The sequence below is a fragment of the Papio anubis genome, chromosome 6, assembly GCF_008728515.1.
Source record: "Papio anubis isolate 15944 chromosome 6, Panubis1.0, whole genome shotgun sequence".
Classification (NCBI taxonomy): domain Eukaryota; kingdom Metazoa; phylum Chordata; class Mammalia; order Primates; family Cercopithecidae; genus Papio; species Papio anubis.
In genome coordinates this window covers 152,105,752-152,122,589 of record NC_044981.1, presented here as the reverse complement: position 1 = coordinate 152,122,589, position 16,838 = coordinate 152,105,752, and the positions used below count along the sequence as shown (strand labels likewise).

Below are 16,838 nucleotides of genomic sequence, written 5' to 3'. Positions count from 1 at the left end.
TCTGTTTTTTTCTCCTTTATGAGACAAGTCGTGCTCTGATGCCCAGGCTGGAGTGCAGTAGCTTAATCATGGCTCACTGCAGCCTCAACCTCCCGGACTCAAGTGATCCTCCTACCTCAGCCTCCTAAGTAGCTGGGACCATAGACATATGCCACCACACCTGGCTAATTTTTCTAATTTTTAAAATTTTTTGTTAAGACGGGGTCTCACTGTGTTGCCCAGGCTGGTCTTGAACTTCATGACTTAAGCAATCCTCCCACCTCAACCCCTCAGAGTGCTGTGATTACAGGTGTGAGCCACTACACCCAGCCTCCATGATTTTTAAAAGGTTACTAATACTTAGCATTCCGCAATTCTATTTGCCAGCTCTTTTATAACTCTAGAAAGTAATTTAATTTTCCAAGAGATTGGTACTAATTTAAAGGGTCTAGGGGGTCTGTGTCTCTGTCTCTCAATTTTTTTTTTTTTTTTTTTGGAGACAGCATCTTGCTCTGTCATTCAGGCTGGAGTGTACTGGTGTGATCACGCCTTACTGCAGCCTCAACCTTTTGAGCTCAAGCAGTCCTCTACCTCCTGAGCAGCTGGGACTACAGGTTCACACCACCATGCCCAGCTAGTTTTTATTTTAATTTTTTGTAGAGATGGGGGTCTCTATGTTGCCCAGGCCGGTCTTGAACTCCTGAGCTCAAGCGATCCACCTGCCTCAGCTTTCCAAAGTGCTGAGATTACAGGCATGAGCCACTGCACCTAGCTCTCTCCAATTTAAGAAAATCTTACTGAATTTTTTGCTTCTTTTCCCTCATGGGGTTTGAGAGATTCAGCTTTTCCTGCACAGTGCACTGTTACTCTCAAAGCAGCAGTCTTTTATGTTCCTATTTCACCTCAGTGTTGATAGCCACGAGGCCTCCATCTAATGCTCAGTGGCATTTTCTACTTTATTCCATTTGAGCTTTTCTTGCACCATGCTTACAAGCTTATGCTACACTTTTTGTTACCCTTCTTTTAAATTTTTATATACTTTGCCCTAGATCACTTTTGAAAAATTGATGGCATATAAAGTTAAGTTGTATGCACATGCTTTACAAATCTGAGCCCACCAAAAAAAACTTTGTGACAAACATATTGCTTTCATTTTTTTCTTTTTGGGATTAATTTTGGTCTTTATTATCAGGATTATAATTTTTAGGGGAAAAAACCCAGTCACCCATTCTTGGCATTGTAATTTTTAGAACTTATTTCCCTTATTAAAGAACCACTATTATCTGTTTAATCTTTACAAAAGTTCTTGAGTTCAATGACATTCCCATTTTACAGATGGGAAAACAAACAGGGGCTCTGAGAACTTAAATGAGAGCTATTAAGTAGGTAAAGCCAAGTTGAAACCTAAAGTTTCCAAAGCCTGAGCTTTTCTTCCCCTACTGTCCATCTTGCCTGTGGTGAACATATTCCCATGATCCCTTCTAGAATCTTTCTAGGTTCTTATCCACATTTTCCATGAATTTGTACATGAAAGATAATGACCAATATTTCCTTCTCTCAATATTATATATCTCAAATTATCAAGGCTATTTTTTTTTTTTTTTTTTGGAGATGGAGTCTCACTCTGTCGCCCTGGTGTGATCTCAGCTCACTGCAACCTCCACCTCCCAGGTTCAAGCAATTCTCCTGCCTTAGCCTCTTTAGTACCTGGGACCACGGGTACATACCACCACACCCAGCTAATTTTTTATATTTTTAGTAAAGGCTGGGTTTCACCATGTTAGCCAGGCTGGTCTTGAACTCCTGACCTCAAGTGATCTGCCTGCCTTGGCCTCCCAAAATGCTGAGATTATAGACGTGAGCCACCGTGCCTGGCCAAGGATATTTTTCCAACCAAACTGTCAGCCAGATTTTCAGCTAAGATTTCCATTACCTGTACTCCATTGACCCCGATTTTTTGCCTTTTTCTCTTTCCCCTAGGTCTCCCATATAATTGTTTATTGTCAGTGAGGCAGATACTTATAATTCGTTATAACAGAGAGAGCTTTTGTTTGCATTTGTTTAAATGTTTGTTGTATTTTAATAAGCCCCACCTTCTCATTATTTTGTGCTTCCACTAGATGGCAGGAATAATCACATAATGCAGTGATGAGTGGAAGGGAGTGAAAACCAAAAAGGAATCTGTACAGAAGCAGAAAGGTAGAAGAGGAACAGATTCAGACTGTAGGGCACTAAGGGAAGTTGGGTTTTCAGTATAAATATGAAGTAAAACAACTGCTCCTTGGTTTATGTTGTGTGTTCAAATGAAATATCAGTAGGGAGCAAGAAATGTATGAAGGGCTTTCATTTAGGAAGCTCCTTTTCTTTTTTCTCTTGACCAAAAAGAAAAATTGACTTTTTTTTTCATGCAAGATACCCATTTTGTTCATTCTGAATTTGTTTGCATCTTTTTTTTTTTTTTTTTTTTTTTTTTTTGAGACAGGATCTCACTCTGTTGCCCAGGCTGGAGTGCAGTGGCACAATCATGGCTCATTGTAGCCTCAACTTCCTGGTCTCAAACGATCCTCCTACCTCATTCCCCTCAGTAGCTAGGATCCCAGGTAGATGTCATCACGCCCAGCTAATTTTTTTTTATTTCTTGTAGACATGAGGTCTTGCTACATTGCTTGGGCTGGTCTCAGAGTCCTAGACTCAAGCAGCCCTCCTGCCTCAGCCTCCCAAAGTTGGAGTTGTGAGCCAGTGTGCCTGGCCTATTCTTCCCTTCTTAAATGGTAGCATATTATTTATGTGGTTTTTTAAAAATTTGGAGTAGAGGAATTTTTAATTCTGATTTTCATTATATAATTGAGAAAACTGAGGCCTGAAGAGGTGAGTAGCTTTTCTAAGGTCATGCATTTACCAAGTGGCATATTAAGGTTTTGAATTTAGGTCTTTTTATAGTACATGCTTTTATTTCTTATTTGTTTAGTTTTTGAGATGGAGTCTCACTCTGTCGCCCAGGCTAGAGTGCAATGGTGCAATCTCAGCTCACTGCAACCTCTGCATCAGCTGTTCAAGCGATTCTTCTGCCCCAGCCTCCTGAGTAGCTGGGATTACAGACATTCACCACCATGCCTGGATAATTTTTGTATTTTTTGTAGAGATGGGTTTTCGCCACGTTGGCCAGGCTGGTCTCGAACTCCTGGCCTCAGGTGATCCACCCATCTTGGCCTCCCAAAGTGCTGGGATTATAGGCATGAGCCACCATGCCCAGCCATGCTTTTATTTATACAGTATTATTATACTTCAGGTTCTCAGGTTCATAAAGTTATTTATCATACTTCTTGGTCAAAATCCTTACAATGTATATACCACTTGCATGAGATCGTTCCCAACTAGAAATGATCTTTCTCTCCTCAGAACTTCCAGAATGGTTTATACTGTTCTCCTTTAATGTGCTATTTTAAATTGCAGTTGTTTGTATGTATTCATATCTACCTAGAATGCGGGGCCCCTGGTAGAAAGATGCTATATGTCATTTATCATTATACATAATAGGTGCTCTGGTAGAATTTGTTAAGTGAATGGATTCTTGCCAATGGTATTCATGTATAAACAATACTCTGTTGTTTCTAGCCAGAAAATATCATGCTGTTAGCTGTATTTGCTTTCGGTTACTAAGTACTACCATTTATGCCCTCCCATTTTCATTCATTACCTGTTTGTGTTACCTTGATGATTTGCAAACTTTAGGGAAATTTCAGTTTGGCAGTTAAGAGAAATGTTGTAATAAAAGGATGACTACTTCAAACTATTGGATACAGACTGAAAATCCTTTTATATTCATAGTCTTAGAAATTTTGACCTGTTAAAAAGTACTTTTCCATGTGCTTATTGTGTTCCTAAAGTTTTCTCCCAAAGCTTATGGAAAAAGCACAGATGCCCTGAAAATTTTGCATTATGAAAGTTGTTTCGGAGCAGACTGGAATGTACATATTTTGTTCCCCAGAACTACTCTGACTTCTGTAATGCCACACCAATGAGTGGGCTTGGCATTGGTGTGGCATTACCGAAGCATAACTTGGCCACTGAAAGAGAGCCAGGCTTTGGCAAAATTATGGGAAGGCTCTTTATTATGATATTTAGATTAAAATATCTTGAAAAGTACAAACTTGTTTTATAAAAATGTCCCAGGCCAGGCGCATGGTGGCTCATGCCTGTAATCCCAACACTTTGAGAGACCAAGGCAGGAGGAGTGCTTGAGTCCAGGAGTTCGAAACCAGCCTGGGCAACATAGTGAGACCCCATCTCTATATAATATATGTATAAATATATGTAATATATGTACTTTTTTTAAATTAAAAATGTTCATTAGGGTTTTTTGGTTTTTTTCTCGTTTCGGGGAGTAGAGAAGGGTAATATATAAATGTGCCTGTACACTTGTGTTTGTTTTATACACATTAATGCTGATTTTTTTTTTTTTTTGAGACTGAGTCTTGCCCTGTCACCCAGGCTGGAGAGTACAGTGACATGATCTCGGCTCACTGTAATCTCTGCCTCCCAGGTTCAAGTGATTTTCCTGCCTCAACCTCGCAAGTAGCTGGGACTACAGGCACGTGCCACCACACCCCGCTAATTTTTTGTAGTTTTAGTAGAGACGGGACTTCACTGTGTTAGCCAGGATGGTCTCAATCTCCTGACCTCGTGATTCGCCCGCCTCGGCCTCCCAAGATGACAGGCATGAGCCACCGCATCCGGCCTGTGATTTTCTTTTGGTTAACCACAAGAAGGGAAAAGCAGACAACAAAAGATGTGTACATCTGTGCACATGGAGATCATCTGCATCTTATGGGCTAATGGGAAGAGGGAAGGAAAATGCTAGGTGGCTACAGAATGGGACTAGAATAAAATTTCCTACTTACTACGTCACCTGCCTTGGGCAGCTCTTCCTAAGCAAACTTGGATACATTTTTATATAGAACTTTATCTTAGTCAAATGTTATTCATGAATTTCCATTTAGCCTTCTTGAGGTTCGATTTTCTCAGCTGTAAAATTAAGGTATCACACTTGTTTTCCAAACTTCTTTCATAGCCAAGTCCGTGTAGTATCTATAGCGTGCAGGTCACTGGAGATTTTCTTTTAATTACTCCTCTTTTTATGTTACTGCTTGAGATGGGTTTTGCTCTGTCACCCTCACTGGAGTCCAGTGGTTCAGCAATCCTCCCACCTTAGCCCTTCCAGTAGCCGGGACTACAACCTGGCTAAATTTTTATACTTTTAGTGTAGATGAGGTTTCATCGTGTTGCCCAGACTGGCCTCAAACTCCTGAGCTTAAACGGTTTGCCCACCTCAGTCTCCCAAAGTGCTGGGATTACAGGCATGAGCCACTGTGCCTGGCCGACTACTCTTTTTAAAAGGAAACTTTATGTCCCTGTCATAAATGGAGAATGGTACAGGATAAAATAAATATGTAGTAAATTATATCTGGCTTTGTATCATTAAAATGCTCGCATGTGCCACCAGTGGTATGATTACCACTTTGTGAGAAAAAAGCCTATCCCTGATATCCAAGTTTCTTTTCTGGTATTAACAGTTTATAAAGTTTCTTATCCTTTGCTCATATAATCAAAATTTCTTCTTAGAATTTTTTTCTTGTTGACCTCCCTCATAGAAAAAAAAATTGAAGCTAATTTGATTTTAATAGTCAGTTTGAACAATCATTTTTATAGAAATTTGCTACCTTCATCTACCTATAGGTTAAAATTTTATGCTTTGATTTACATTTTTTTAAAGTTAATATTCTTAATGGATATGATTTTTTGTTGCCGAGCTGACTCAGAGGAAGAACTTCAAAACTGAAACATTAAATGTCTCAGTGAACTGAACACAGAAATAAAGTCATGAGACTAAATGCTTAAGGGGTGAGACCTTCCGACATTTTTCAGGAATCGTTTTTTGTGCTTTTTTAGATAAGTATTGGAACAAAACTGTTTAGAATGCAGTTGTAACTGAATTTTGCAAGTATTTGTTTTATTTTGTTAACAATTTAATATGTGCTTTCAGATTTCTTCAGAGGCCCCACAGTATCAAATATCCGCCTGGCTGGATTAGAGTATGTTCTGCACTTCACTGCACTGAATGGGAAGATTTACTTTCGAAGCTATAAGTAAGAGCATTTCTTCGCATATTTTCTTAATCCTCAGGGTTAGCGTTTAAAACTGTGTGACTGTTTTATAGAGCCCAAACTTAGAATTGGTATCTGGCCAGAAGGTGTTTTGGAGAGTTGGCGGGATAGCAGTGGCACCAGCTCTCTGCTGATCCTCAGTCCTTTGCCTCTGAAACCCTACTTTTCCAGTGCCCCAGAGCATCTGATACCGCAGTGTCACTGAGCCAGGTGCACCAACTCTTCCTAGCTTTATGCAGCATCTCTTTATTGTTCTTGGTTGGATTCACAGCACTAAGCCACAAATCCTTGGCCAGCTGAAGCAAATCTCAAAACCCTAAGTCTAAACAATTGAGTCTAAAAGGAATAAGAAGATTCAGTGGCTAGATTCATTTCACCCTGTCTCTCTAGCCTAGGCCTTCTACCCCTACCACAGTATAAATATATTATAACTTAAGCAGGCTGAGCACGGTGGCTCACACCTGTAATCCCAGCACTTTGGGAGGCCGAGGCAGGCAGATCACTCGAGCCCAGGAGTTCAAGAGCAGCCTGGCCGACGTGACAAAACCCTATCTCTACTAAAAAAATATACAAATTAGCCCAGCGTGGTGGCACATGCCTGTAGTTCCAGCTGCTCAGGAGGCTGAGGCACAAAAATCGCTTGAACCCGGGAGGTGCAAGTTGCAGTGAGCCATGATTGTGCCACTGCACTCCAGCCTGGGCAACAAAGTGAGAGCCCTGTCTCAAAAAAAAAAAAACAAAAAAATAACCTCTTAAGCAGATTCTATGTTTATTAAAGAATTAATGACATGCTGTCATTGTGGTTCTTGAGGTAAGTGTGTGACTTCTCTTTTTTAAGGCGTTGGTACTGGCTGACAGAGCACACAGTTTCCTAAAGAATACACTGACTCCCACAAATTGCCTTTCTCTGTACACTGAGTTTAGACTTTGCTGGACATTGTGAGCTATGGTGTGGCTGGGGCGCAGCCTGAGAGGTGACAGCTTGGTGTTGACAGTGTCTTCCGTGCAGTCGTGCTGGTTGTGCAGCCATTTGTATCTAGCATTTCGTGCATGGTGTTTGTTTTCCTTCACAGTGAAATACATGACTGATGTCCAATGAAATGTCCAAATGAAACTTATAGATTCACCTCTTGTCAGCTAGTAATTTCCATCTTGGGCTCAACCGTATTAAATCAGAGACACTTAGTTTTCTCCATATGATTAATACAACCACTTCTGTTTTTCTATTTTCCTCTCACTAAAAATAAAATAATAAGGCAAAATGCAATAAAATACCCAATGATCATAAGATGTAGTTAGTGACTTTATAATTTTTAGCTAGTTAACATCGAAAGCCCTAAGTCTCCTGTTTGAGTTTCCATATGTGATCTGAGGGCTTCTAAGTATGTATTATACTATACAGTAGATGACTGTTATTTAGAGAACAAGAAATAAAAGATGAAAAATCACTAATAGAAAAAGGTACTCAGGCTGGACATGGTGGCTCACGCCTGTAATCCCAGAACTTTGGGAGGCCGAGGTGGGTGGATTGCTTGAGGCCAGGAGTTCAAGACCAGCCTGGCCAACACAGCAAAACCCATCTCTACTAAAAATACAAAAATTAGCTGGACATGGTGGCACACGGCTGTCCTCCCAGCTACTTAGGAGGCTGAGGCAGGACAACTGAGCCCAGGACACAGAGGTTGCAGAGAGTGGGTGGATCACTTGAGATGAGGAGTTCAAGACCAGCCTGGCCAACATGGAGAAACCCCATCTCTATTAAAAAATACAAAAATTAAGTGGGTATGGTGTCACACGCCTGTAACCCCAGCTACTCAGGAGTCTGTGGCACAAGAATTGCTTGAGCCTGGGCCACATGCCTATAATCCCGGCTACTTGGGCGGCTGTGGCACGAGAATTGCTTCAACTTGGGAGACAGAGGTTGCAATGAGCTGAGATCATGCCACTGCACTCCAGTCTAGGCGACACAGTAAGACTGTCTGAAAAAAACACAAAACCTTATGTTGGCTGGACACCTGTCATCCCAGCACTTGGGAGGCCTAGGCGGGTGGATCACCTGAGGTCAAGAGTTCCAGACCAGCCTGGCCAACATGGCAAAATACCGTCTCTACTAAAGATACAAAAATTAGTCGGGCATGGTGGTAGACTCCTGTAATCTCAGCTACTCGGGAGGCTGAGGCTGGAGAATTGCTTGAACCTGGGAGACAGAGGTTGCAGTGAGCTGGATCACAGCATTGCACTCCAGCCTGGACAACAAGAGTGAAAGAAACTCCGTCTGAGATAAAAAATAATAAAATAAAAATTGTATAAAATTACCTTCAAGCTATATGTATAAACTGTATATGAAACATAAATGAATTTTGTGTTTGGACTTGGGTCTCATCCCCAAGATATCTCATTATGTGTATGCAAGTATTTCAAAATCTGAAAAAAACAGAAATCTGGAACACTTTTCTTTCTTTTTTTTTTTTTTTGAGACTGAGTCTCACTCTGTTGCCCAGGCTGGAATGCAGTGACGCAATCTCAGCTCACTGCAGCCTCTGCCTCCCGGGTTCATGCCATTCTCCTGCCTCAGCCTCCCAAGTAGCTGGAACTACTGGCGCCTGCCACCATGCCTGGCTAATTTTTTGTATTTTTAGTAGAGACGGGGTTTCACCATGTTAGGATGGTCTCGATCTCCTGACCTCGTGATCCACCCGCCTTGGCCTTGCAAAGTGCTGAGATTACAGGCGTGAGCCACTGCGCCTGGCCTGGAACACTTCTTTTTTTGAGACAGGATCTTGCTATTGCCCAGGCTGGAGTGCAGTGGCATAATCTCAGCTCACTGCAACCTCTGTCTCCCGCATTCAAGCGATTCTCCTGCCTTAGGTGGATATGTATGCCCTCTGTGTTAAACATAGAGGGGATACAAGGGAGATAAAAATATAACAATAAACAATTGTTGAGAATAAGAAATGAATAATAACAGTAGCCTAAAACTATTCTGTGTTGAACGGTTTCACAGAAAGTATTCACTTATATTTAGTGAAAAGGATTTATTTGTAAAGAAGGATACAGAGAAAAACAAAATAGAGAATTATCAAGTCAGACTTTAGAACAAGAATAAACTGGCCCAGCGTGGTGGCTCATGCCTGTAATTCCAGCACTTTGGGAGGCCGAGGTGGGTGGATCACCTCAGGTCAGGAGTTTGAGACCAGCCTGGCCAACATGGTAAAACCCCGTCTCTACTAAAAACACAAAAATTAGCTGGGCAACATGGTGTGCGCCTGTAATCCCAGCTACTCAGGAGGCTGATGCAGGAGAACTTGGGAGGCAGAGGTTGCAGTGAGCCAAGATCACACCACTGCACTCCAGCCTGGGTGACAGCTAGACTCCATCTCAAAAAAAAAAAAAAAAAAAAAAAAAAAGAATAAACTAGCAGTAAGGCCGGACACAGTGGCTCATGCCTGTAATCCCAGCAGCACTTTGGGAGACTAATGTGGGCAGATTATGAGGTTGGGAGATCGAGACCATCCTGGCCAACACGGTGAAACATCATCTATACTAAAAATACAAAAAATTAGCTGTACATGGTGGCACATGCCTGTAATTCCAGCTATTTGGGAGGCCAAGGCAGGAGAATTGCTTGAACCAGGGATTCGGAGATTGCAGCCAGCCTAGATTGTGCCACAGTACTCCAGCCTGGCGACGAAGCAAGACTCCATTTCAAAAAATAAAAATGAAAACAAAAACAAAAAACTAGCAGTGTAACTATAATGCATCGATCCACCAAAAATGCGATTGCTAGAATCACCTTTACACTAGCATGACATCTTTCATAATGAAAAAAAAAAAGTTTGCATTTTTAAAATCAGAGACCCCAGTATGTAATTTTGATCACTAGATGTTCCATATGTGCCTTGTAATACTTGTTAGCTATTAATTTGAAATAATAAATGGACAGTGTGATTGAGAGTGAGCTGCTACTTGAAAGAATCACTACACATGTGGATCAGCTTAGCTTCCAGAGGCTGTGCCACACTTGAGGAGCATTGAGGATGGGAGGAAGGGGTGGTCCAGGGATTCCGCATCACATCTGAGCCTACTGACCTGGCTCTGAGCTGGGCTCAGCCACCCGACATGGGCAGGTCACCACTTCTCAGGGTCTTTGTTTCTTCCTCTGCAAACTATAGCAATACCGTTTAGGTAATTCTGAGGTCCCCGTAAGATTGACAGTACTGCTTTATAAGAGTAAAGAGGTACTCATAGATGGGCATATACCAGAAAGTATGTCTGACTTAACTCGGCTCCCCAGGCATTCTTTGGGCTATACTGTGGAACCCTTTCCTTCTCTCTTACTGCAAACTAGCCCTTAAGCAATTTGAAAATGGTAATATTTAATATTCACACACTTTATTTGTGAAGATTAATGAGGCTTATAAAATGGTTTTGAGCTTTTTGGATGAAAGGAACTCTAAACATGAAATTATATTAATATAACCTTTAACATGATCTTTTGGGTGAATAAATCATAGTGTTACTGACCACTGTTCCTATACATCCTGTAGTAATTATTCCTTATATGTGAGTGACTGTTGATATCCCTTGGGAAATTCTATTCACTGTAGAGTCAGGGCCATTAATATGAAACAAAATGTTAGTAATGCCACATGTGCCTTTGCACAATGGTTAGGCCTTATGGGGGGAATATGCAAAACAAAGTGTTAGCATACTTTAAAAAGCAAACACAACATTCTAATAGAGGAGTTTACTTAATGAAAACACACTTTCAGCCAGAAAAGTGTATGAGAGGGAGAAAAATGAGGAAATTACAATTTGAACAGTAGTAGTAATGTCACTCTTCCTCAAGAAATAGGCAAATAATATTTTAAAATATGTAGCAATTACCAGTTAGCATATCTACCAGCTTGAATCCATCTGAGAGAGAAAGAACTGGGTTCTGTTTGCAGATAACTAAAAGCCAGAGAATATTTGCTTAAATCAGTTTGCTGTTCCAGTAAACATACTCACTGAAATGATTAAGATCACATCATCTACACAGACAAGTATGGCATTGTACTTAACTCTTTAATGAAACAGCAACATAAGTAGTTATACATAGTTATTTGGAAATCGTAATTTTATGTACCACTCAAAAAATTAATTCATTAGGACATTTGTGTGAATAAAAAGGCACTATATTAAATTACTATGTATACCCTGAAGCTATGTACATCTGTTATGCATCAATTTTTAAAATTATTTTTAGTTAATTAAAAGGTGCTTCAGTTAATTTAAAAGTGCTTTTGGCAGTGTATAGTAGTACTTGGGTGATTTGAATCTATCAGACATGCCATGAGCTGTTTTGAATTCACAAGTTTTCTAACTAGCTGAAAATTAGCACTTTAAGTGGAAGAAAAAATTTTAGTTGAAAATGTAAATACACGTCCTTGATTTCTTTTTTGTTTGTTTTTGAGATGGAGTCTCGCCCTGGCACCCAGACTGGAGTGCAGTGGCGCTATCTCGGCTCACTACAACCTCTGCCTTCCGGGTTTAAGCGATTCTCCTGCCTCAGCCTCCCGAGTAGCTGGGACTACAGGCGCCCGCCACCACGCCCAGCTAATTTTTTTGTGTCTTTAGTAGAGATGGGGTTTCACTATATTGGCCAGCTGGTCCCGAAGTGCTGGGATTACAGGTGTGAGCCACTGCGCCAGGCTGCTCCACCATCCCTTTATCCTGCCTGTACTCCCCAGTTCCCCTCCACCAGTGTTTCCAGATCCAGAGTTGTTTAGTCATACGCTATTCAGAAAGTTGTGGTTTTGTTATTTTAAGATTTTAAAGTTCACTTCAATGTAAGGAAGTTAGTAAATATCTGTGCTATGAGGAAAAGTTGATTCCGAATGGGTTGATTTAACTCCTACAGTCTTAGATAAGAACTTGTTAATCGTACAAACATACTGTTTCAAAGAAAAAGCCAATTAAAATTATTTTTATACATATATAAGTCTATGAGTAAGATGACGTCAAATCAAAGGATTTTATTTCATTTCTGAGAATTTTGTATCTCACTTGCTGTTTCTTAACAATATTGTATAATTTTATTTCTGATTTTTAAAAATAAGCAAACTGTCCTTTACCTCAGGGAAAAAAATTTTTTTTTAAATTTGATATTTGTGCGACCCTTTAGCTCAAAAAGGGATAAAAGACTTAAAAAAAAAAAAAAAAAAAAAAGCCAGGCACGGTGGCTCATGCCTGTAATCCCAGCACTTTGGGAGGCCAAGGCCGGTGGATCAACAGAGGTCAAGTCAGATACATCCCGGCTAACAAAGACCCATCTCTGCTAAAAATACAAAAAATTAGCTGGTGGTGGTGGAGCTGTAGTCCCAGCTACTCAGAGAGCTGGGGGCCCAGGAGGGAATGGTGTGTAGCGTCTGACTGAGACTTACGGTGAACCCGGAAGTTAGCCACTCCAGCCCTGGGGCGTCAGGCAGACTCCATCTCAAAAAAAGGTGCAAACAAAAGTGAACCAAATGTGATATGTGCTTGGCTTGAATGTATGAAGTATTCAAGTAAGTCTCTCTAAACATTTTATGTCATTTAATGGACCTGTAAATCCCCTGAACAAAAAATATTTGGTGGAGAGGACTTTTATGAAAGTCATAGCAACATTTCTTTTTACCTATTTCCTAAAGGTTGCTGTTGAAGAAATCTGGTTGCAGAACACCACGGATTGAATTGGAAGAGATGGGACCCTCATTGGATCTCGTTCTGAGGAGGACACACCTGGCATCGGATGACCTTTATAAATTATCTATGAAAATGCCAAAAGCTCTCAAGGTATATGACTTAGAGCTTGGTGCCATATTTATTTGTATATTCTACTTTAATCCTTTTTGTTTCCAAAAAGGATTTGTGGCATATTGTATTAAAAGACAAGGATAGGCCCAGCATGGTGGCTCACACCTGTAATCCCAGCACTTTGGGAGGCTGAGGCGGGCGGATCACGAGGTCAGGAGATCAAGACCATCCTGGCTAACACAGTGAAACCCCGTCTTTACGAAAAATACAAAAAATTAGCCGGGCGTGGTGGTGGGCACCTGTAGTCCCAGCTACCTGGGAGGCTGAGGCAGGAGAATGGTGTGAACCTGGGAGGTGGAGCTTGCAGTGAACCGAGATTGCGCCACTGCACTCCAGCCTGGGCGACAGAGCAAGACTCCATCTCAAAAAAAAAAAAAAAACAAGGACATACATAAAGAGATCAATACGATAGATTAAACTAGGACTCACAGAGCCAGGAAAAGGAGAGAGAACCAAATAAGCCAACAATAAGGGATAATAAAAAAAAAGAGTTGCACAACCCAGACGTGAGGTTTGGCTAAGTGCCTTCTGATAGTCAAGACTGCTGTTTTCAACAAAAGGAAGAGAGTTGTTTGGGACGCTGTAAAGACTGAGGATTTAGAGCACAGGGTATGTAAACCATATATGCATAAAATGTGTTTTGACTTTTTAAGTAGTCTTAAAAGACAAGCAGAAATGTAATCCCTAAAATGCCAATAGAAATTGAAATGATAGTCACAACTCCTTAAGCTACACACAGGATATTTTCTTGATGTTTGACAGTGGTTAGTGTAGTTTATAGTTTTGTTTTTCAAAGTGTGGCCTGACAGTTTACCTGGGAATGGTGCAGAATATCAGGCCCTACCCTAGACATACTGAATTAGGATCTGTGCTTTAGCAAGATCCCAAGTGATTTGTATGTACACTTAAGTTTGAGAAGAAAAGTATATAGGGCTATATATACTCTGTCATTGAAGGGGCAGGCACTAATGGAAATTGCTACTAAGATAGTTGTTACAGACTAGGTTTTTACTGGCTCATTATAGTAGAAGGCCATTAAATATATACGTATTCTTTTGTCGTAGCCAAAGAAGAAGAAAAATATCTCCCATGATACTTTTGGTACAACTTATGGAAGGATTCATATGCAGAAGCAAGACCTAAGCAAACTACAAACCAGGAAAATGAAGGGATTGAAGAAGCGACCTGCAGAAAGGATAACAGAAGACCAGGAGAAAAAGTCAAAAAGAGTTAAAAAAAATTGATGGAACTTAGCCAGCCACTACTGTTTCATTGTGTTCTACTTAAGAGAATTATCAAGCGTCAGTCCATTCAGAGTTTCTTATAAGATCTTATTATATATTTTTATAACATGATAATTTTACAATATTATGAACAGTAATATACTAGTATTAAGTGTAAAGTAAGCCTTTTATTTGAGACATTACACTCTGGTGTGCCATTTTCTCTTGTGATATCCCCTGCCTTCCACAAATTCTTCTTTCTCATTGAGTGAATGGGTGGGTGAAGAGGGATCTCCATAACCAATGGAATTTTTTTGAATTTCTGGCCTTAGCTAAAGGAAGACATAGAAAGCAGAAATGACCCGCAGGAGCTGTGTAGACACGTTGAATATGAACTACCTGGAAAGTTAACCTCCTTTCCCAACATAGATCTACAACCTGATTTTTATTTTCTACGTTTCTGTTATTTTGCCGGAAATCCTACTAGTTGACAATTGAGATTTTAAGCTTTGTGGCTGAAAATATAGATCTCTGAAAGGGATGTATCTGATTATTGATACATTACACGACTGTTGATTAAGAGACTCTGCTACTAAGTAGAGCCCCACCCCCCTTCTCTGAGAGGAAGCCTGTGATTTTTGGTTTGTTTGTTTTTAAGAGATGGGGTCTTGTTCTGTCACCTAGGATGGAGTGTGGTGGCACAATCACAGCTAACTACAGTCTCAAACTCCTGGGCTCAAGTAATCCTCCCGCCTCAGCCTTCTGTGTAGCTGGGATTACAGGCATGAGTCACTGAGCCCTACTTTTTTTTTTTTTTTTTTTAAAGCAGTGAGGTCTTGCTGTGTTGCCCAGGCTGGACTCAAACTCCTGGGTTCAAGTGATGTTCCCACCTTACCTTCCTGAGCAGCTGGAGCTACAGGTGTTAGTCCACTGCACCTAGCAGAAAGGCAGTGATAGGGGCAGAAATGAAAAAGGAGAAAACAGGTGAGTTTTAAGGTGCAGGGCACTTTAGGGTACTGGGTAGCCCTAGGTAGCTAAAGGTTGCATGAAGGCCTTGGGCATTTGCAGATGGTGTAGAAGCCAGCCACAGCCTAACTACCTGTTTTGAAAGTTTCTTGAAGACAGGCCCTGTGCCTAGGAAAACAGAAAGAAGCTTTCTACTTCCTCCTACTAGTATTGCATACTTGTTTTTCCAGAACAGGGTGTTAAGTTCCTTGATTCAGTCCTTGACAAAGAATTTCCTTTATACAAGTGCCAGTTATGTTGTAAAAGTACAGACATACGCAATCATAATTTGTTACATGAAGTACCAATGCTTTTGTTTTTGTTGTTTTTTGAGACAGTCTCACTCTGTAGCTCAGGCTGGAGTGCAGTGGCACGATTTCAGTTCACTGCAACCTCCACCTCCCGGGTTCAGGCGATTCTTCTGCCTCAGCCTCCCGAGTAGCTGGGATTACTGGCGCCCACCACCACACCTGGCGTATTTTTTTATAGAGACAGGGTTTCACCTCAATTCCATGTTAGAGAGCTCCGTGCCTGTATGTACATGCATTTATGTAAGCTTGCTCAGGTGCAGATCAACAATGCTGGCACTAAGCAAAAGTTCGAGCCTCACTCAGCTTTACCTTTTACCTTTCCGTTCTCTTGTGAATCCATTCCTTAGCTTTCCCTAGTCCTCTCCAGATAGCTGTTACTCCCCTCTTGCCAGAAAAATCAGGGAGCTGGTATCATTTATACTTTTAGTTTGATTATACATTTAACCGAAGACCATACAGTCTTGTATCTGAATCAGACATTTGCACTTTATATCTAAATGAGAAGAAAGGGCTAAAATAAGTCTTTTGCTGCCATCTGGAGGTAGATGGACAATAACTGAGGAGAAGGGGAGCCATGAAAAGAACATCAGGAACGATGGATGCATAGTCCTTCCCCAAATCCTTACTCCTCACTGGTAGGAGGCAAAGCAGTGGGTCCTCACCAGCCGCTTATGGGACCCTGCCATTCCCGGACCCCTCTATCAGGAAGACCTACCCGGGCACTACTGGAAAATCAGCCAATCGTAACCCAAAGACGGCCATGTTTTCTGTATGTGAGATGTCTTAAGGGTGTTTTTGTTTGTTTTAATCAGTAGCCCTCTTGTTTGAGATTTGGCAATACATTTCTATTTTCTAGGTAATTTCTGTGTCTAATGGTAGAGGATCTAATAAGTATTGGAATGCTTCCTGTTTGCTGTTAGAAGTACCAAATAGTATTGCTGAAGTCTAACAAAGACTTTCTGTTGAGAACACCTTGTAGTGTTAAACCATCTGGAACTCTTGAGCTGCCATTTATATCACTTTCTGTGGAAAACACATCTTAATTTTCAGTTGTCCTTAGAGTACAACATATATAAATTGGAGACTATGTATTCATTTCAATGGAGGTGGTAAATTGCCTGTTTTAAGTGTTACCTAATGTTGGATTTTGGTAGATGAGGAAAGCAGTTTGGTTATTTGTTTTGTTTTAAATACCAAACTTCTTATATTTTTTTTCTGGAATATTAATACTATTACCAAGCCATTTTTTCATGGAATTTGGGTTTCTTTTTTTTTTTTTTAAGTGCTGTTTGTTTTCTTGGTTATTGAACATAATCCAA

At 40.6% G+C, this 16,838-nt stretch overlaps 1 protein-coding gene across 4 annotated transcripts in view; it reads left to right on the top strand.

Annotated features, from left to right (window-relative positions):
• Positions 1-16,775, top strand: part of RPF2 (ribosome production factor 2 homolog) — a 44,754-nt gene extending 27,979 nt beyond the window's left edge. For all 4 annotated transcript variants that reach the window (XM_003898306.4, XM_009206269.4, XM_009206267.4 and 1 more), the window contains exons 8-10: positions 6,023-6,125; positions 12,815-12,959; positions 14,045-16,775. In XM_003898306.4, coding sequence (XP_003898355.1) covers positions 6,023-6,125; positions 12,815-12,959; positions 14,045-14,224 — 428 coding nt within the window. In that variant the 3' untranslated portion in view covers positions 14,225-16,775. The remainder of the gene's footprint in view (positions 1-6,022; positions 6,126-12,814; positions 12,960-14,044) is intronic.
• The last annotated feature ends 63 nt before the right edge of the window (positions 16,776-16,838 follow it).